We start from the raw sequence: 22,302 nt of genomic DNA on the forward strand, positions 1-22,302 counted from the left end.
TGTAAAAGGAGTTTTAACCAGTGTTTGTGAGTTTCTGAAGCCACATGGTTATGAATGACAAACCCTTAATGATGACTACCTTTTTGCTAAACCAGCCCTAACCTGGTCCAACACTTCCACCTCTGACACTCATGTCTATGGCAACTCAACATGATAAGGCCATGGTACATGGTCCCCAGCCCCTCCACCATGGGATGAGGAATCCATCTTGTGGATTCCTCACTCTGGGTGTTTCCTTCTATGTGGTGGGAGCTTATTTAGTATACCTCCTTGTTCTGAGACTCACAAGGAAGGAATGATTTTGACTGAAAAGTCTGGAAAGAATAAATGAGATTTCTTTGGCCCATCTCTTTCCTTGCTTCCCTTTGGGGCCAACCTTCTGGCAGGGAACAGAGGTTCTCCTCTGCTTCTCCACACTAAACTCTTATTCGGGCTCTCTCCTTCCTGCTCTCAGGTGAGTAGGCTCTCTCTCCTTCCTGCCCCATTTCAAGGCTGCCATGATTGGAGAGATAAGTCCACTTATCTCTAAGTACCACTGCTAACCATCTTGATCTCTAATAATGGGGGCAATTGGGCCTCTCATACATCTCCTTTACTTATTTCTCCATTAGTGTAAACCTGAGTACCTATGTAGTAAGTTACTTACTAGCTCCTCAGAGACACCAGGATTGTAAAGGTGATAGCGAATTAGGGTTGAGCACTTTCAGGTGTATTAATTTGAGGATAGGATGACACTGGTCAATTACAAAGGCCAAACACTTGCTTCTCTCCTTGAAAATCTAGGATGTTTCTCCTACCAAGGTAAATTCACAGATAATGATAAATGTACAAAGAAGTCATTGTTTCTAATATTCCTCAGATGACACAACGGTGCAGTTCTGTTCACTCATGGCTTATTGGAATGAACATTTCAAAATTCATTTGTAATGAATTTTGTATAGGTGAGGCTAAGAAAAATTATTACAAATCACATTGCAGCATGCCTAGTATAGTTGAAATAATAGATGTCCCTACTCAAAATATTGTTATAATAAAAATGTAGCTTAATAAAAATTCTGCAGAGTTCATTGTTATTCTTTATGTGACTTTGGAATAGCCTACAATTTTCAAAAGACTCTTCCAGTCTTTATTACTTCAAAATGCTGGGTTCTGAAAATATTAATAAGGACTTTCTTCCTCTTAAATCACCAACAACAAGAGTTTTTCAATTGGAATGAAGAGGATAACCGTGACAGTAGCCTAGCAAACAAAACATCATTCTTTCAATCATCCTAATTTTTGGAATAATAATATAAAAGAACAAAATTCTTAATAAAGGTCTCAACTTGTGGGCATTTACCATGTGTCAGCACTCTACTAGGCTTTCGGTATTCTTTTCATCCAAATAATAGCTTTTGGACATAAGGCTTATTAACCCTAGTTTACGAATGAGAAGACAGACCTACACAGGGTTAATAACTTGTCCAAGTTCACATAGCCAGCATTTGATGGAGTCTAGATCTGAACCCATGTTTTGAAGCCTATGCTCTGAACCTCTCCGGGCTTCCATTTCAATGAGCTCCTTTAAAAAGAAATGAATTCCTAATGGGGACAAATAGCCAGTTAGGGGAACATGTTGGTAGCTTCAAAGGTAAATGTTCTCCTTCTATTACTAAAAGGTACCAAAAATGGCACAGCATGCAGTGACTTAAGGGGTATAAACCCGCATTAGAAATCAGGAGTTGTGGGCTCAGTTTCTGCCTGTGCCACTTAGGTTGTCATCACCCAGGGGTGACATGTTGATCTCCTGGGGTCCCCCACCTATAAATGGTGTTGATGACCCTTGTGATCTGTCTCACAGGTTTGATGTAAAGATCAAAAGAAATCATGTATATGAGAGCATGTTTAACACCTGAAGTGATTACTTTTATTATTATTATTGCTATCATTTGATATTTATTACTTGTATTTCTATTATTCACATGGTGTTTTGGAAGGAAAGAGGGCTGTAGAATTAGACCTGAGTTAGAATCCCAACTCTTCTTACCACTCACAAGTTCTTTGATTTTATGGCTAAGAATGCTTATATTCTCTGAGCTCTGTGTCCTCTCTGTAAGAGGGATGATTTGATTATCTTTTGGGATTAGTGTGCAGTGATGCACCAACAGAGCAGGGGCAGAGAATAGAGGCAATAGGAAAGGTACTATCTTTAGAGAATTTAGAAATAATAATAAAATGAACTCAAAGTAATCTTTTTTTTAAAATCACTATGTCCCAGAAATAGTAAACTTAACATAGTAAATAATGTCAGTGATAAAGTAAATACCTCCTTGCTGGGGTAGTTCAGGCCCTAGACACCTCCCTCCTTGGTTAGCCACTGTCAATTTCATGAATACAGTGACTCATACAAAACCTCTAGCACAGTCTTGGTACTCTGAAGGAATTCAGAAAATCATGGTTCTTGTTCATGTTGCAAAGTTATGGTAAGATTGTAATAACTTTGGATGCATACTATTTTCTCTGGGGGTCCCATAATGGAGTCATAAGCATGAGGACATGTCTTTACTGACACCATGCCAAATATAAGAATAAACTAGAGGTTGGCATGGAGAATGCATAGCTGTAGTTACGAATATCCAGAGAAAGTAGCCAGTCTGGTTCCATAATGAGCAGTCATTTTCCTGAAATCTCATCATTAGGTGATTTTTGAATCAAAGCACTGAGTTAAAATGTAGTTAAAATGCATATATATATTATCTGGAAACAAAGGATGTCTCCAGTCTCAATGGTAAATTCTATGGTAACTAACCTCTGCCTCCTCTCGTAAATGGCTATCAAAGGTTAAGGGTGAGCCTTAGAAATGCCAGCATCCATGCCCCACTCCCCATCTGTGTTGAGTTCATTAGTTCTGGACATCAGTGTGGAGGCAGAGCTGAGTTCACATGGAGACAAGTAGAGGGGGAAAGAAGTTATAGCTTGGTAGTGTGAACCTAGTTGGAGACATCATTGTGGGAATGTGGAAAGCAGGAATCTTAGCTGGTTAATGGTTTGGAGGGAAGCCTTGAGAATTGGGGACAGCTTTGGAGAAGTATTTCTGCAGAAATAGGAAGAGTTCAGTGTAAGGAGAATCCAAATAAACTTAACAGTCTGCATTTATTGAACATTGACTATGCACTAGATATGATCCTCAGGATACTGGGCCACTAAGATGAGGTAAACCCATAAACAGCCACTTTTAATCCACTGTGAGAACTAAAATTGAGGCAATCTGTCAGAAAGGACAGTTGTCTCTAGGGATGGTAGCTGGAAGAAATAAGCAGCTGTGCTATAAGTAAGACACAAGAAACCAGAAGTCCTGTCTATTGTGCTAGGAAAAAGCTTATTTAGTTGAAGAGATTTCAAGTCAATAATTTAGCTTCTGTAAACTCCAGGACCTCTCACGACTTAGAAAATAGATGTTGCATGTCAAATGGCTATATGCAATGCTATAAACCAACTGGGAAGAAGGATTATCCAAGAGAAGTAAAAAGGAGAGGCCGTAGAATCCAGCTTGTAAGGTAAACAGGGGAAACTGTTATGTCTACATCTTTTACTTACTGCTCTAACTTCTCATTGTCCAGCAACAAATATCTGTTGGCAAGTGAGTAAATGAATCAATGAAATGCTCGTAGGAGAAAATTACCAGCATTGGAACTTTTTTTTTTCCAGTGGTACTCAGGGTCTGTTTCATTACAATAAGCTATTTAGTCATTATTTATCTTAGCCATCCTGGTCCCTGAACTAATCCCAGACCCTGAGTTTTGAAAAGGAAGAGGAATCACTTTAAATAATGTGACACTTGCACAGTACATAGGCTTAGATGAGTGATGCAGGTAATACCGGGTATTTCTTGGTAGGAACAAGTTTTGCTAGCCAGACCTGGTTCTGTAATTCAATCCTGGAGACTTTATCTACTTAATACAACTACATTTAAATAGGACAAATTGCACAAACAGTACAACAAGTACATGGCTAGTTGTTCTAATGTGATACAAACTCAGCTGACGAAGTGCTGGTTAAAAAAAGGTGACTTGAGTTTGGAGAAATATGAAGAGGGCTGACCTTACCTGTGAGATTTTTACCTACTCACTCAGTCAACATTCACTGAGCAATTTTTATAAGGTCAGGTATGTGCTAGGTGCTGCTGGTTAGGGCATCCATTCTGTATGTTTAACTAAGCTCATTATAAAACTCCGTGTAATTAATTGTTAGACATCTCAGAATCTTGAGGTTCTGTCTATATTCTTCCATGGTTCACTCATCACTAGGAAAAGCTCACATCTTCATAAAAGCTTTTTCTTAAAAATTATCAGTATTTTCTTCTGCTCTAAGTTACACTGTGGGGACAGTCAAGAAGGAGCAATGTCAGACTAATTGCGCTAATAATAATAGGGCCCGGGCGTCTGGCTTTGATCTTGGGAACCATCTGCAATGCAGACCACTTTGATGTTTCACACAATGGAAGCATAAATATTTTCTATGTGCTCCATGATTGGACTTTCCGAAATCTAATTAAGATGAAGGTCAATTAAGAGAAAATGAAATCTTAACTCTAAAAGTCAGAGAAGAGGTGGAGGAGGACGGCATGGCTGTGTGTACATAAAAGAACCTAACTAACCTCATTATAAACTTATATAAACACCCACAGAAATTGCCTTTCATGTGAAAAAAAAAGATCCTAAAGCATTTTATAACACTGAGATCATTAATGTGTCTTTGAAACACACCCAGCACTGAAAAAGAATAGTAATACTGGCATTTCAAAACTCTATTCCTAAAAAAAAATCGCAGGCAACTACAGGATAAAAGCACTTCAGAGCTCATCAAATGTATCCCTTGCTTCTTGGAAATGATTGCCATAAGTGTCTATGGCAGAGTCCTATGTACTAGATTCTTCTAGGTGTGGGGTGAAGAAGATTTCACTGTCTCAGAAGGCTGCAAGGTTAAAGCAGGGCAACGAGAATAGAGCAGCCTGGCATAGACCAGGTCACTTTAGGCAGGTTTCCTCAGCTCTCTATGCCTCAGTTTCCAAATTCATAAAGTTGAACTGATGATGTTTATCTCGTGCGTTTACTGTAAGAATTAAATGCAATTCCATTAGTCCAGTGCTGCACATTGTAGGCAGTAAGAATTGAAAATGTCTTCTCTTCCTCTTCCTCCTGAGAATACTGGCTTTAGAATCAAATGGGCCAGAATCGGAATCCACTTTCTTACACTTGCTTCCACATTGGAAAGTCAATTTTACTTCCTTGGGCTTCAGAGTCTTAAACCCTAAAATGGAGTCAATTCTATCTACCATGACAGTGAATTTATATAGAATCGCTGGTATATAGGTGACTTCACGGAGGGCTTAAAATAATGGAAAGTAACTCATCATGGTCTAAACTATATTTTCAAACATGGGTTAATGTGTTTGTGCATGTGTCTTTGTGTGCCTATATACATGCATGTACGTGTGTTATATGTGCAGATGTATGTATGGGTGTGTAGGGTATGTGTGTGTATGTCTGTGTGTGTGCACCCAATGCATAGGAACTATAAGGATGTTCCTTTGTCCCTGTCACTAACCACGATTGTGTGATGAGGGAACTTGAATTTGAATGATGTGAAAAGTCACTCCGAACTGAACAGGGTAAACGAATTCTCTTTATTCCTTTGCTGGGTGACATACATCATATGGATCCACCCCCGCCCCCTGTCTTTTTGAACTACATCTAAGGATCCTTTCATCTGGGAAGTTCAAAGTATGCCCATTACCTATGCATCTTAGTGAAATCTTCGTCTCTAATGCCCATACTTTGGGACAAATAGATAACCAAACTAATTTATCAGGTATCCCTTGTAGCCGTCAGGGACATCGGATACCTGACCACAGTGACTTAAATTTGTTCTCAAGGCCGATTAGTTAAATAGCAGAGGAAGGGTTATTGCATTCTGATAAACAATGCAATAAGAGAAATTCCAGTTGAAGCAGAATTGAATTGTTTCTTTTTCCAAAGTGGTGTGACCTTGTTCTCCACAAAGACCAAAATAGTGATTGCCAGAAATGCTAGCGCTGTCTGATCATGTTTTCTTAATTCCGTCATCCCAGTAAAAGACAGACTGTATTGTTAAATGCATTATGGTTTATATTTAGAGTTGGTAGAGTTGATTTCTCTCATTCAAGGGCCAAGTCCTGTCCTTGGATGCGTCCAATGTATAAATGTGCATCCCTGACCCGAGGAGCATCTGCTTGAAATGCAATGTTCCTTTGCTAATGGGATCTTTAGAGCTTGCCTGTGGTGGAGGTGGGCCCTGGGCACACAGCACCTGCTGGCTTTTGCCATACTCACAGTTCACGGTGACCTTCACTTGTCTGACATCCGCCGAGGAGACTTCATTGGCAGCTTTGCACTCATATTTGCCTGACTGCTCCCTGGTGATGCCAAGAATTTCCAGATATTCTTCTTCTCCTTCAAACTCTCTCCCTGAAAAACAGAGATTTGCATGGTTGTTTTTTAAGTTTCAAATATGCAGTAGGACACCTATGTTTTCTTTACAGAAGCAGTAAATGTCTACGACTTTTTAATAATTTGACAATGAGCTTGTCTGAGGTCAGGTCCCACAGAAGCAGACCCCAAGACAAAAAGTCACGTGAATGTGATCACAGAAGGAACATTCTCGGGAAAACCCATGAGGGGAGTGGGAAAATGGGACCTGGAAGAGGAAGAAGCCAAGAGAGGGTGCAGGTCACATCCCTCAGAGAGTAACTTGGTTTAATCCATCAGGGAGGTCTGGGGAGTGCACACGTCCCACTCAAACTTGTCCTGACTGAGTGTTCAAGAAGCTGAAGTGTTTATGCATCTACACCCATTAGTCACTGGCTAAGGGCTCAGAACATGTGGGAATTGGGCACAGAGTTGTAATGGTTCAGAGGGGCTACTGTCAAAGCTCTGTTGCTATTAAATATACCATGTGGCAAAGCACACTTCTGACCAAAGTTGTTGTTAGGAAAAGTGGTTTCCTTTTGAGAAACTCAGTCTTCTCCCTCAGATTATGTGGAATTCTGTTTACAAAGGTCATGTTCAAGACCCCGTCTTGCAGCTATGGTTTCCGTGCTCGGTGTCAAACTACTTCGTCACTGAGACTTTCATTCAGGCCAGGATCCAGATCCATGAGGAGGTGCTGCTGATGCTGTGTGCTTTATGACCGACTGTGGTAGGGAGCTCAGTATCCCTGGCTTCATCAGTTGGTATTAGGGTTCTGGAGGTCCTTTTTGGAAAGTTCCATGAAGTTGGATGTGTCCATTTAGTAATGAATTTAGTCATGGAATTTCAAGACAGGCAGGCTTGTTTAATTCCCCTCCTGTGGAGTATAATTGACTAAAAAGCTTTCTTCTTGGAGAGGGGTGGGGGTAGGAAGAGAAGGAATAGGAAGCAGGAAGAGAGGAAAAGGAACCAAGGGAAAAGAAGGTGAAGGGGAGGGGAACTGATCAGGGGAAGAGCTTGGCCAGAAAGGCCTCCTGACTTTAACTCCAGCTAAATTGAACCCTGTTTACACCAAATTACAAAACCCCATTGTTGTTGGGTTAGACTAAAGCAGCTGGGAAGGGTGTAAAAGGACACAGTCCTGTCCCGTGAAGAAATCTTGCTCTTGGTCATCCCACACTAAATGGTACCAATTAATAGCTTGACTCAAATGCCACAAGCTGTTTTCCTTTTCTGGAAATTCCCCAATGGCCAAATCAACATAGCAGACAGCTAGCACAGAGACATATTCACTGTCTAAATATGTCAGCCAAGCCTGTTAACTAGGATCCCAATAGAACACAAGGCCTCTTTGATAACATCCTATAACACAACTGTCAGGACTGTTCTAAGCTTCAAGTATCCTGTCAATTGTCATTATCACTAGTGTTGAGGAAACTATACGATCCTAACAATAAAAAGGCAGTAGTTATATAGAATTATCTGATACTCGAGTCCTGCACATTATCTAGCACATGTTTCTACTGAAAATGCTTAAGAATAAGTCTATTAAGGAAATAGCTGCCTATTATCTATAAAAGATTAATTTTTTTCCTCTGTCTATGTTTTCACCTCCACATTCAGGGAAGCAGCCAGACCTAACTTCACATATCACAGAAGTAGAATGTAATAGGAAAGAAAACAGAAATCTTAGGAAGTGTACTAGTCCACTGTATTGGATGAGCTGGGAAGAATTTGGGCTTAAAGGAAAAAAAAAATTCTTTCCTGCATACTTGTAGCTGTGGACGGAGAGCTGTGTCAACTAACTGATGCTAGAATCTTATAGCTAAATGCAAATACCTTGAAGACAAATGGCAATGTTGACAACTGCAGGCCAAAATAGGTGTAAACTCATTAAAAAATCTGGAGTGCATGGGCGCCTGGGTGGCTCACTGGGTTAAGTGTCTGCCTTTGGCTCAGGTCATGATCTCAGGGTCCTGGGATCGAATCCTGAATCAAATCAGGTTCCCTGTTCAGTGGGGAACCTGCTTCTCTCTCTTGCCTCCCCACATTGTGTGCCCTCTCTCTCTTGCAAAAATAAATAAATAAAATCTTTTTAAAAAGTCTGGATAGCAGAGGTAGAATTGATAGTAAGACAACATTACTGATTTTGATAATAATGGTGGATTGTAATAAAATAAGAGTTTGGTTCAGTTAGTAAAGTGTCTATTAGTTGGTTAGTCCCGTTCTGTTAATTAGCTAGTTAGTTAGTTCAGTTCAGTTAGTTAAGTGGCTCAGTTAGCTAAGTGCCTGACTCTTGGTTTCTGCACAGTCTTGATCTCAGGGACGTGAGATGGAGGCCACAGCAGTTTCCATGCTGAGCACCCCTCTGCCCCTCTGTCAACCCTCCCCCTGTTTGTGTACTTTCCCTCTTAATAAAAAAAAATTAAATCTTAAAAAAAAAAAGAAGAAGAAGAAGAAGAAGAAGGGTTCAGAATGATAGCTGAATGGTGTAGGATTTCTGCCTTGCTGGGGCCCCACACCCATCAACCTCATTCCTGGGTAGGTCCTGAGAAGTCAGTGAAAGAGAGAACCAATGCAGTCTTCTTAGAGATGGTCAACAATGCTGAATTCTTTTTGACTCAACATACCTAGAAATGGTGGGTAGTGAATCCCTACCTTGCATTTAGAATTTCTAAAGAATATGAACCTGTTCCAGGAGAGGGAGAATGACTCTTGGCAGTACAAATTAAGGCAGTTTGGGAAGATGATAAACCGATGAGGGTAGACACTCAGATGAACTAGAGAAAATAAAGTGGTGTTTTTTGGGTTTTTGGACCTGGGATTCTTACACGCTAATATAGGTATTAATAATCCTGCTTTTTCTGGTAAGCTGATAATAAAACAGAGCGTCATGGGATGAGTTTTTAATTCCACATGTCCAGGAAAAATCTCCCCCAATACCACTGAAAGACAAAGGGGAGATTCTCTTACGTGCCCCATCCATAAGGCAGGAAGATCATTTTGCTTCTCCCTTGCTCCCTTGTTCCCCAGCACACATGTTCAGAGCTGTTTCAGTAGACTGGGGAGTCTCAGTGTACAAACAAAATACAGGTAAGAGAAGATAGAGGGTCTTCCTCCATCCATTGATAAGAATTTAAAGTATTAAACAACACCTCTGGGCCTTTCTTGTCATTCTTCCTTTGTCTTTTGGATCCTTCAGTTGAAACTCTTATACTTCCTGGCACTTCTTTTTAATGTTGTTGTTATTACTATTCCTACTCTTGAGAGAGAGCAGGAGCATGGGGAGGGGCAGAGGGAAAGGGCGAGAGAGACTCTTAAGCAGGCTCTACACCCAGCACAGATCCCGACTTTGGGCTCCATCCCAGAACCCTGAGATCAGGACCTAAGTTGAAATCAAAAGTTCCACGCTTAACCGACTGAGCCATCCAGAGTCCCATTGCACTTCTTGATGGTCTATTTTTCTTACCCCCGCAGGGACTCTGCCCACAACACATTATCTGTCCTACTTCCCTTGAGCCTTTCTTAGTAAGCCACAGTGATCTGAGAGGAAATGGGAGCTTTTCTGTTGCACAGGATTTGGCACAGATTAGTTTGTTCAGTTAGCTGAACTAAATTAAGAGACACAAATAGAAACTAGAGTCAGATTCAAGACATCATATAACTCAAGAGAATGAAGTATTGAAAGGTGGCTCGGTAATTCTCTAAGAATCTGGTGTATCAATCCCACTCCTTTTGATGATCCTCACAGAGCACGTTTTCACTGGGGGAGAAAGAGTGTGCCGAGTCCTCTGCTGTTGAAAAGCTGGACAGGGCATCTCTGGCTGTGCCCTGAGGGTGTATTTGCTGTGTGTAGTTATTTCACAAAAGGGTGTGGCGAGGGAACCTGGGTGTCTCAGTCACTTATGCATCTACCTTCAGCTCAGGTCATGATCGGGGTCCTGGGATTGAGTCCAGCATTGGGCTCCCTGCTCAGTGGAGCCTGCTTCTCCCTTTACCCCTCCTCCCTGCTTGTGCTCTCTCTCAAATAAATAAATAAAATCTTAAAAAAAAAAAGTGTGGCAATACCAACAGAGCCCCTGAGTGGAAACAGTCACCATGACACACCTTTTATCAAGTGCAATTTTTTGTTCAAAGGATGGAGTACATGTTGTTCACCTTGAGTCAGAACTCTTTTTTGTTGTTGTTGTTTTGTTTTAACGACTTTATTTATTTATTTGACAGAAAGAAAGGTCACAAATAGGCAGAGAGGCAGGCAGAGAGAGAGGGGGAAGCAGGCTCCCTGCTGAGCAGAGAGCCCAATGCAGGGCTCTATCCCAGGACCTTGGGACCACGACCTCCCAGGACCCTGAGACCATGACCTCCCAGGACCCTGAGGTCATGACCTGAGCCAAAGGCAGAGGCTTAACCCACTGAGCCATCCAGGCGCCCCTTGAGTCAGAATTCTAAAATGGGCTCAGATCCTCTTGCTCCTTTCCCTTTACCCCCCTCCCCCAACCATAACTGTCCCCCTCAGGGCACTTTCCCCCTCCTTTCTTTCAGCTCGCTCTGACTAGCTGCTCTCAACCCAAGGGTCCTGCTGCCATTTCCCTCTACTCTCAACCTCAAGAAGGCTTTCGGGCCAGAGTGTGACACTTGACCTCTTGCAAAGTTCTCCAGCTGAACACAGCCCTCTGGCTACAACGTGGGCTCTTCTCTTGTTCCTGTTATTTTCTGCCCTGGCATAAATGTTTACTTGAAATGCAAATTTCAATATTTTGGTATTTTAAACATCTCAACCTATTTCCACAAGCCTGCTCACGTCGCCGAGTGTTGTATTTATTCTGGGATCTGGCGTTTAGTTTAAATCTCCCTCCGCTTAATGTGCTTTTGTGTCTCCTGGCAATTTTCAGCTACCGGGCTAAATAACATCTCGTCCTCCTCGGTGGGTGCGCCTTTCAAACTCTTGCACATAATTAGCATATCCCCTCGTAGTCACTGTTTACTTAAATTGTACATATTAGTTCTTTTAATATTTCTTCATAAGTCAGAAAGAAGGGCCTAGAGCTAACGGCGAGAGGAAAGTATTCTCTTCTGTGTTCCCTAATGTAGAAGCAAATCAGCCAGGAATCACGCCAATTAAAATACGCCAGGTGCCAGCGTCTTAGCAGCTTCGGAATATTGTGCTTTGGTGAAACTTGGGGAGTTCACATCCAAAACATTGATTGATGCAGATTTCCAAGGTCAACCAGGCATTTGGAAGCAAGTGGCCACTTGAAATTAAATACATTTCCCTGGCACTGCTTTCTCTCCTTCTCCCTTTCTCTCCTCCCTCCCTCTCTCCCCACCCCACCTTCCCCTTCCCACATACACATGTGCATACGGACAAATAACAATTTATTCACATTTAACCATTCACTTGAACTTTTAGGAAATAGCATGCCAATTCACTAATACCCAAATATTTGCTTACTAAACAGAAGAGGCCTATTCTTGAAAATTCCCCTGAGAGGACAACAAGTGCCCTATTTGAGATAAAAACAAAACAAAACAAAAAAGACTACTATCCTAATAGTCATCATGACATCTTTCTTTATCTTTATTTGAGGTATGGGAAATGGCATTTAGAAAACCTGTTAAATTTGAGCATTTTATGACTTTCAAAAAGTCATAAATGAATCTTTGAATTTCAAAGATTCAAACACGCTAGGAAAGGGAGAAATCATTTTTCCTCCCTCTTCTGAGAAGAGTCTTAGTACAACATCTCTGCAGATCATTCTTTCACAGAAAGAAATGGGATTGACATTCTCTTTACTCTCCTAAATTTGAGTATTTACAAGTGGATGTGAACAGATTAGCTTTAACACAAACACACATACAGATTAATGAAAAGCAAAGGAATGGAGCTTGTATTGTAAGGTACATATGTGCTCGAATGTGTGTGTTTGTGTGGGCCTGTGATTGGAAAGAAGAGTGAACAGGGTGAGCAAAAGCAAGCTATGAACTTCTAACACTAAAAATAAAAGAAAAAAGGATTGCAAATCAGTGATGCCATTTGAAGTTTTCTGTGCTAACTTCAAATGCTGTAACAAGTTTCTGTTCTTACAATACGTTTCATGTCTTCTTCTTTTTTTTTTTTTTTCCTAAGGACATACTCACATGTTCCTGTCTTTGCTTCCTTCCCTTTTTTTTTTTTTGCACATCACGTTCTATACAAACATGCTAAAAAAATGGAAGGGAGGAAAAAAAAAACCCACAAGAAATCTAAAAAGAAATATGCCTGCGATGGGGTTCTGTTTGTATTTCCAGCCATGTCTCCCTCTAGACCCTTTGAAGTTTTGTTTCTCAGCTTCACATCCCGGCTGAGAGATCCTTTAGCATTTGACAGTGTTTCTGACCAAAGGTTGAAACAGCTTCTCATCCCCACCTCTCACCACCCATCATGGGAGGATTGAGGGGGCTGGTAAATGATCCATGACTGAAAGAAGACAGGGGTGGGGGCAGACACACTCGTCAGAAGCAGCGATCATAAGAGAATCAGGGGACACCGGGAGGAGCACTGCATTGAAGACATACAATGATGATAGAATAGAGATGATTTTTAAAAAATATTTTATTTATTTATTTCACAGACAGAGATCACAAGTCAGACAGAGATCACAAGTAGGCAGAGAGGCAGGCAGAGAGAGAGGGGGAAGCAGGCTCCCTGCGGAGCAGATCCCGGGACCCTGGGATCACGACCTGAGCCCAAGGCCGAGGCTTTAACCCACTGAGCCACCCACGCACCCCCAAAAGGGATGATTTTAAGGAAGAGTTGGAGGATGGCAATGAAAGAGACAGCTCTCTAGAGAAGGAGGTATTTGACTATTGAGATATTTGAGCTACATGGAAGGGAAGGGGTTGGTTGCCCTGCTGTAGAAATGTTCCCCCTTTGAATAGGAAGACACAACAGGGTGTGGATTATGCAGATTGGCCCCATGCCTTCGGCAGCCCCAAAGGGTGTAGTTAGTACCCAGAAACCAGAGGCAAGCACAATGCCAGGAAAGATTCACAACTGGCGTTGGCTCTATGAATGAGTGTGAGCCAAATGAAGAAGAACGCCCTGGCATTATTGTTTCTTGGCATCCAGAGAGACCCAATTCATTATGGATTGCATTTTTTGCTTTCACATACAAAAAACCCAGCTAGTTGACAGTTTGAGCTCAGCATCCAACCGGAAGCCACCATCTACACATCCTTTTTATTCCTGGGGCATGACATTCTGTAATTGTACTCCTACTTAACCATTACCTCCTATTTGGTGTCAGTTTTTAGAAACTGTTCTGCCCTTCTAAATGCTAGGCTTGAAATCAGGATTCCCTATGTTCCATTTTTTTTTTTTTTTTTTTTTTTAATGAGGGGAATTGTATTGATAATAGCAAATCTTCCATTGTAGGGTCCACATCTGGTTTTGCTCATCATTGTACCCCTCCCAGCAGGGTATGCAGCACAACGTTGGATGCTGGGGTGCTCCAGAAATATTGCAGAGTGACTGTCGACAGAGCTAGCACTTAATAAACATTTACGAGGCACAGGGCTAGGTGGCTCAGATATCATCTCATTTAATTCACAATACTGTGTTCCAGTGCTTACCGATGAGGAAACAAGGGAATCCAGGTTTAGAGAAGGCTCTAAAGAACTTGCCCCAGTATACAATGTTATTAAAGAGAGCTGAGGTTTGAACCAGTCTGTGGGCTTCTGGAGCTCAGGTTCCCAATGAGTCATGTCTGCTTTTATCATTACAGAGCCGTGAGATGCTGTCATTAGCTGGTCTCTCCGCTCTCAGAATCTGCTCTGTTTCTGTCTACTGAGTAGAAAATGGGAGTTTGAGAATGGGTAACAGGGAATTTCCAAAGCCATACAGCTCAGTTCTAGATGAAGAAAGTAAAAGACAGCCTTCAGGGGCGCCTGGGTGGCTCAGTGGGTGAAGCCTCTGCCTTCGGCTCAGGTCATGATCTCAGGGTCCTGGGATCGAGCCCCATATCAGGCTCTCTGCGCAGAGGGGAGCCTGCTTCCTCCTCTCTCTCTGCTTGCCTCTCTGCCTGCCTCTTTGCCTACCTGTGATCTCTGTCTGTCAAATAAATAAATAAAATCTTAAAAAAAAAAGACAGCCTTCAGTTTGTATAAGGTTTGTCCACTTAACTTCCTTATTGAAAGAATCTAATGAAGCAATATATGAGGAAAAAACCCCTGATAATTTAGAAGTTTAGCACCACCTGCTTACATACAGGGTCCCACCGAAGCCACGGGTGCACACATATGGCAACAGGCCGCAAAGGAGCTACAGGGACAGTACGGAAGGGACTTCCATATTAGGAAAGACTTACTGGGAGGAGTGAGTTTTCCGGAAGTTGAAAAACACAAGTGCAGAAAATCAGAGCTGGCAAATTGTGAAAGGGTGTGGCAATCTGGTGAGCCTGCTTGAAACAGAGTTTTCCATGCAGGAGAAATGAGCAGCATGATGTGAAAGGTGGTGTGAAGATTCTGGATTAACGGTGTTTGGTATCACCGCATCTCAAGGTACAATGGAGCCTTCCAGAATCCACAAGATACTGAGTAAAATGGCATTTTTTAGAACTCTTTTTTTCCTTCCTTCCCCCTTCCTTTTCTCCTCCTTCCCTCCCTGCCTTTTTTCCTTCCTTCCTTCCTTCTTCTCTCTCTCCTTCCCTCTTTCTTCCTTCCTCCCTTCTTTCCTTGCTTCTCTACCTCCCACGCCTTCTTTCTTTCATTTCTGGAGGAATGATAGATTTCATTTCTTCTTTCTTACATTTCATTTCAGTGTATAAGCATGGAACCCCATGGACATTCTATTTGTCTAAAGTCCTTTTGGGCACCTGGGTGGGTTAAGCATCTGACTTTTGATTTGGCTCAAGTCACTATCTCAGGGTAATGAGATCGAGTTCTACATCGGTTTCTTTTTCTCCCTCAGCCCCTCCCCCTGGTCCAGCTCTCTCTCTCTCTCTGAATAAATAAATAAATACTCTTTTTAAAAAAATGAAGTCTTTTTAATATCAATACCACTTACACTCAGTACCAGCTACTTGGTGCTAAATCCTACATTGTATTGTGCTAAGCTGCCCTGTGAACTGCTGTTGAAAGTGGGGCTGGTTCCCCAAGGATGTCAGATAGTCATCATCAATCCTGACTAATTGGCAGTGGCTGCTGGGAGGATGACATTGAGAAGCAATCCGAGGCAGCGTCTGGGCTCAGTGGGAAAGAGTGACAATGTGTGTGAGCGCAGAAGAAGGGAATGTGTGCCACATTTGGACTTTCATTTGTCCGGGGCCTCCTGGAGCCCATTTGGATTTTCTTCAGTATGAACTGTATTCTAATGCGGCATGTATGTTGAACGCTAAGGACTTCCTGGGTTTGAATGCAATTGGCACCACTTGGGGAAATTAGGAAGGAGAGCTTAATCTCCAGTGGAGATAATGAGTTCCATTCTTCACATGGTTGGTACCAGGTTTTCTTGGAACATCCTGGAGAATACATTTTTCAGGCACCCAGAAACACAGAGTTCCTAAGAGACTGGGGCTACACGTAGATTAAATGTGTACTTATACATCAGTGGGAATTCAGACCACTGTAGGAGAGACTGACTGCACATTTGTATGACATAGCATGATGTCATAAAAAACCGGGACTCACTGTCTTCATTTTTATTTTCCTAAGGGTCTGGGGAAAGAGAGGCAAGGAGGTAAAACTGGAAAGAAACAAAACAAAACAACATTAGTCCCTTGGAATAAAATAAAAATAAAAACGCCAGCAGGTTTCTGTTTTCTGGAAGATTTCATCCCAAGGGGGTGACGTAGAGATTAGAATCGGTGGTCAGAGGCAGCAACAACCAAGATCTCTCACCACCGCCAATCAGAACCAGCCGGGTGTCATGTGACCTGACATTAGCACGTCTGCCCCAGCTGAGGACGAGCTATCCAGAGAGATGGGGAACAGCGGTTGCTGTTTTCAGGAGTCACATAAATGAACTGGCCTTTTGTAAGTGAATGCCCTAAACTCAGCAGGACAATTGCACTGCAGAGAGGTGGCTAGGTGTAGTTTTTGTGGCCGCCACAGAAGCCTTTGAAAGGTAATTAAAACAAGGCAGGCAATAACCCCATCTGGCCCTCTGCCCTTTCCTTCTAGGCCCCCACGTTGCAGTGACCTCATTTGGGCTCACCCCCAAATCCTCGCCTCACTTCGGCTAGCCTCGCTGCTGAATGAGCAGTTCGATCCAATTTCGAGAATTGTGCTTGCTTAAAGTCAATAAATAAGTAATGAAGAGAAAAGTGGTGTAAGGGACTGGGGGTAGGTCAGAAAAGGAAATGGTTTAAGCATGAACTGAATTGATGTTCTTAGAATGTTCCCATTTAACACAGGGCGGCAGCTCTGGGCCCCACACAAATAACCCTGAGGAGTCTGGCAATTCGCTTCTTGCTTTCAGCCCAAAGCGTAGGAACTAGGAATTACCCCCATCAACAGTCGGCTTGGGTGGCAGCCCTGTGTGTAACCAGCACCCCTCAATCCTGGCCCCGGGTTTTTTGGCCTTTCTGCGAAGCAGATGGATTGCAGCAGGAGTGAGGGGCCCAGCCCTCGCGGCGTGGAGGGGGAGCGGGGAGAGCAGGGGTGAGGCGCGCCTGCTCCGGAAAGCAGTGGTGGCTCTCGCAGGCTGGGCCCACGCGCTCCTGGACCGCTACGAGGCTAGTGGGCCAAAGCTTAATAGGAAAACAGCAGCGATTTGTCTCCACTGCTATTTATGTTTCAAGCGCGTGACAGGCTGTCAGTGCAAGTGAGGGTCGCTGAATTTACTGCCTTTCAGATTACTGCCACAGTCTCCGACTTGACAAGTCACTTCATTTAAAAAGCACTGCATGAGGATGTTTCCTCCACTTCTTTTTAAATAAAAACAAAGGCAGAGAGAAAGGCCACCACAGAGGTTTAGAGAGATGAAATGCAGAAAGCCCAGCATACTGGCCAAGCCGGATGGAAAGGCGCTACTTTCACAAAGTCCCCTTAATTAAAGAAAAGGGATGACCCGGAATTTCTTGGTTGGACTGATTTGTGGACTGGATGACATTTTAAGTTGGGGGGAAATAGGTAATAAAATATAGTTTTTATACCTGTTGAGTTTGAATCCTTTCAAAACAACTGGATATAAATGGAGAATAAAACCCCTTATATTTTTGCACTTCATTTCTTTATTCATTTGTTTTCTGAGGTCTTTATAAACCAAGGAAGATAACTGTCGACAAAAATAAGAAGCTAACGATCTAGGGGGTATAGGAGAGAGATGGGTGCCTCCAAATGTTAAATAAGATTAATAATTCAAAGTATAAATTTTTAGTCTTAAAGACCTAAATACTTAAAAACATATATGCAAGTGGGGTGTGGTCTGAATAGCAGTGTGGGCTTCTGAAGTACAATTAAAAGCCGTAATTATAAAAACTAGGAAGTAGAATTTATCACATGATCTCTCTGATATGAGGAATTTGAGAGACAGGGTGGGGGGGGTGTTGTGGGGAGTAGGGAGGGAAAAAATGAAACAAGATGGGATCAGGAGGGAGACAAACCATAAGAGAGAGACTCTTAATCTCACAAGACAGACTGAGGGTTGCCTGCCGGAAGGGGAGTATGGAGAGGGTGGTTGGGTTATGGACATTGGGGAAGGTATGTGCTATGGTGAGTGCTTTGAAATGTGTAAGACCGATGATTCACAGACCTGTACTCCTGGGGCTAATAATACAGTATATGTTAATAAAAATAATTTAAAAAAAAAGAAATAAGAAGTAGAAGAAAGATATCATTCCATAACTCATATGGAACTTACATTCTCATCAGGGATAAATACAATGAAACAATTCTGGAAGGCCCTGACTTTATTTCACATGAGTGTGAAATGGATTAAAGGCTTTGGAAATTATATGTGAACCAGTTTCTGACCAAAAAAATTTCATGTAGTGGCACCTGGGTGGCTCAGTGGGTTAAGCCTCTGCCTTCGGCTCAGGTCATGATCTCAGGGTCCTGGGATTGAGCCCCACATTGCATCGGGCTCTTTGCACAGTGGGGAGCCTGCTTCCCCCTTCTCTCTGCCTGCCTCTTCCTACTTGTGATCTCTGTCTGTTGAATAAATAAAGAAAAATCTCTAAAAAAAATTCATATTTTCATCAACGATTTTAAGTACTACTCCTATATACACTTTGGCTTATTTCTTGATTTTCTTGACTCTTTTTGTCCATTCTTGGGATTGTCACCCACTATTTTTATTTTTAAAATTTTTAATCTATGTTAGGGGAGAGTGGATAATAAAATGAATTTTTATACTTGTTGGATTATACCTGTTGAATTACCATAGGTTTTCTTTTTTCTTTTCTTTCTTTTTCTTAAAGTAAACTCTATGTCCAACCTGGGCTCAAACTCACAACTCTCAGATCAAGAATTGTACCCTCTTCCAACTGAACCCTGGGAACTCCTCTACCATGGCTTTTCATACATTTTAATTAAAGATACAAATAGTCATTTCTCAGAGTTTTCATGATTGGTTCCATATATCTTTTTCAGATGAATTTAGAATTATCTTCTAAATAAAGCAAAAAATAAATATTCAGCTTTTCAATTTGGTTTGTTATCAGATTTATAGGTTTATTTATGGAAATATAGGTTTATAATCATGATTCTGTCTATCCAAGAATAAAATATCACACTTAAGTCTTTTTTATTCATCCATCAATTTTTTTTCCCAAGTCATGAGAATTCTACATTATGCTTATTCTATTTTATGTTTTCTTATTTCTAGTAAATAAGGTCCTTTTTTACTATTATCTAACCAGTATTAGCCATATTAAAAAAATAGTTTTATATATTAATATGTTAAAACTACCTACCTAATAAATGATCTTTCTCTTTGATTGTTGCTAAGTGGTGTTGAAACTACAACTATAGGCTATCCCTTGTTGAGGGAAAAAAAAAAAGTTTCCCCATATTATTCACCAAAACAAATTCAAACATGCCAAATAATTAAAAATTAAAAATTAAACTGTATGAATATGAAAAGAATAGACAATAATTTGATAATATTGAAGGGGGGAGTACCTTCTAAGTAAGTCATGAAACACGGAGCCCTAAAAACTAGATTTAGTTTAACCACATAAAAAGTAAACATTTTTCTGTAGTACAAAACCTTCATCAAGAAAATAAATACATAAAGGAAAAGATGAAAAGTGTACTTATAATAAAAGGGATATAAAAGGGCCACATTTCTTCCAACACTGAAGGTTTGAAGTCAGGAGGCTGGTCTGACTAGTTGGGGAGACAGTGTGGCAATATCTCTGAAAGCTGAGCACACACACAGCATCAGTAATTCCACTACCATGTTCAGCGATGTTCCCAGCAGCACTGGAAACACCCATACCATGTAAAAAGTAAAAAAACTGTTGCATATTCATAAAATAAAATACCATACAACAAAGACAATGACTAAATGACAGCTGTAAGTGGCAATATGGATAATCTCCCAAATGTAATGTTAGGTGAGATGAATAAATACAGCAGAAAGCTCCTTGTATGAAAATGGCAGACAAGCAAAACTAGTCCATGTTTTTCTGAAATGCTGTATAGTTGTAAAGTTATAAAACTAAGCGAGGAAAGGATTATTACAAAATATTTGCATTATTATAGCTAGTATTTATTAAATGCTTACCATGTGTCATGCTTTTTGTATACATGTATTCACTTAATTAAGAAAATTTAGTTTATGCAATGCTATCTAAGATATATTTATAGGATATTAGTTATAGTTTATCTTGTTTGTGTTAGAAAAGTTGTAGTCACACATAAATATATACATTCATATATACGCTTTTAAACACATTGGCTTGTATACAATGTCTACATAATATTGGTGGCCATCTTCTGGATTATGGAGTGGGGAGGGTCAGAAATGTGTAGTCAGGGAATCTCCCTTCATTTTATGCCCTCCTATATTGCTTGCATTTTTGACATAAATCATACGTTACTTTTATATTAAAAGTTTTTTTAAAAATGGAATTGGATTTAATAATCCCAGTATAGGAGAAAGACATATTCACCCTTTTGGCTGTCTCCTCAGGGTAGGTTTCTCATAATGAAAAAGAAAATCTCTGAGATTTTTCTATTTCTGGCATAAGGAGAGAAAAATTAATATGAAAATTACCAAATGACAGAAGGAATGCCAAAACTAAATGACAGGAGGAATACCAGCAAGGAAGTTGATTTATAGAAAAATAAAACAATTCTCTAATTAGCTGGACAATAAAGAGTTTTAATGACCACATGCACCCACTGTTGGTTCTCCCCATCCTCTGAACTGTCTGACTGTTGCTAATAAGAAATCGTGACCTGCAGGGCCAGCCTCCTCTGTCCTGAAGTACGGAGATGCAAGCCCAGCTTTCCTTAGAAGCTCTTTCTTCACTATTGAGAGAGGTTTGGACCTCAGCGTTGACACTGAGGTGGTGGGTACCTATATGCACTCTCAGATACTTTTTCCCTACCTACCATTCTCCACTCTGCACACCAGTTTCTTTGAGTCTTCCATCCTTGTCACGGGTGCTCAGATCGCACTCCAGACCCAGCTGGGGCTAATGTGGGGCCAAACCGTGAACTTGGCCCATCATAATCTAGTTGTTGATGTCTCCTTTCCTCCAAAACTGGACGCTTCTTACTGTATTTCTGTCACTGACTAATAGCCTGCTAGCCTAGACATAGCACCATTACCCACAAATCTCTGTGCCCTGCTATGGTTCTAGACCTTGGACTTGAACATTCTGAGAATGATCCCAAGCTGGGTTTCCTTAATGATATGAATGTAAGTCTTCCAGGAAAGGAAAAAGAGGTCTGAGATGTGGATGGAAAGAACCCATCCTTTGTCCTAGTTTGTTTCTTCTTTAATACTCCTTCAGCAAGCAAAACTCAGCTATCTCTCTTTCTCATTGGGAACTTTTAGGTTTGCTAGTAGTTTAGATCCTGCAACAGCTAACAGGCAAAAATTACACAATTCTTTCCTTAAAAATATAACATTTATAGAATCCACATGGAGACCTTTCTGGATGTAGAAAACACGTGATAACAAATACCTGTCATACAAAAATATCACGCTCGGTTCTTTTTTCCACACAGCACAGACTTTCTATCTCAACCAAGTGCTGAAGTGTACTCAAGCGTCACCGACAACTTCCCAGCCTTGTGTTGAAGTCATTTTGTCTTCACTCTTTTAAAGGTCTGCCACCCTTATTTCTCACATCTACCTTATAAGGCTCTCACTGCAACCACACAGAATAACTATTCAGAGATTCAATTGCTTTAAAGGATTCTAACCTAGGATCTGTCAAAGGCTTATTTAAGACCCTCAGTAACCATAAAGTGTACTGAAATCCCACTCCCAAAGTGATAGTATTAAGATGTGTGGCTTTGGGAAGTGACTAAGTCATGAGGCTGGAGTCTTCATGAATTGGAGTCACGCCCTTTGAGAAAGGACTTCAGAAAGCTCTCTTGCCTCTTCTTCTCTGTGAGGACATAATGAACCAAGAAGTGAGCTCTCACCAGATACTGAACCTGCTGGCGCTTTGATCTCAGACTTCTCAGCCTCCAGAGCTGTAAGAAATGAGTGTTTGTTGTGTAAGCCACCAGTCTATGGTACTTGGTTATAGCAGCCCGAACTGACTGAGACAGCATACCTACTCAGCACGCTACCATCCATTTATTTAAGAGCCTCTGGAGACTATCCAAGGATCATGTATTTAGAAAGCAAACCAATTGGACCATGATTATTTAT

The 22,302-nt window shown here is 41.2% G+C and overlaps 1 protein-coding gene across 2 annotated transcripts in view; it reads right to left on the bottom strand.

Moving 5' to 3' along the window:
• Positions 1-22,302, bottom strand: part of LOC122908525 (limbic system associated membrane protein) — a 656,564-nt gene that overhangs the window by 38,500 nt on the left and 595,762 nt on the right. For both annotated transcript variants that reach the window (XM_044251433.1, XM_044251434.1), the window contains exon 4: positions 6,351-6,485. In XM_044251433.1, coding sequence (XP_044107368.1) covers positions 6,351-6,485 — 135 coding nt within the window. The remainder of the gene's footprint in view (positions 1-6,350; positions 6,486-22,302) is intronic.

This window comes from Neovison vison, chromosome 6 (assembly GCF_020171115.1).
Source record: "Neovison vison isolate M4711 chromosome 6, ASM_NN_V1, whole genome shotgun sequence".
Taxonomy (NCBI): domain Eukaryota; kingdom Metazoa; phylum Chordata; class Mammalia; order Carnivora; family Mustelidae; genus Neogale; species Neogale vison.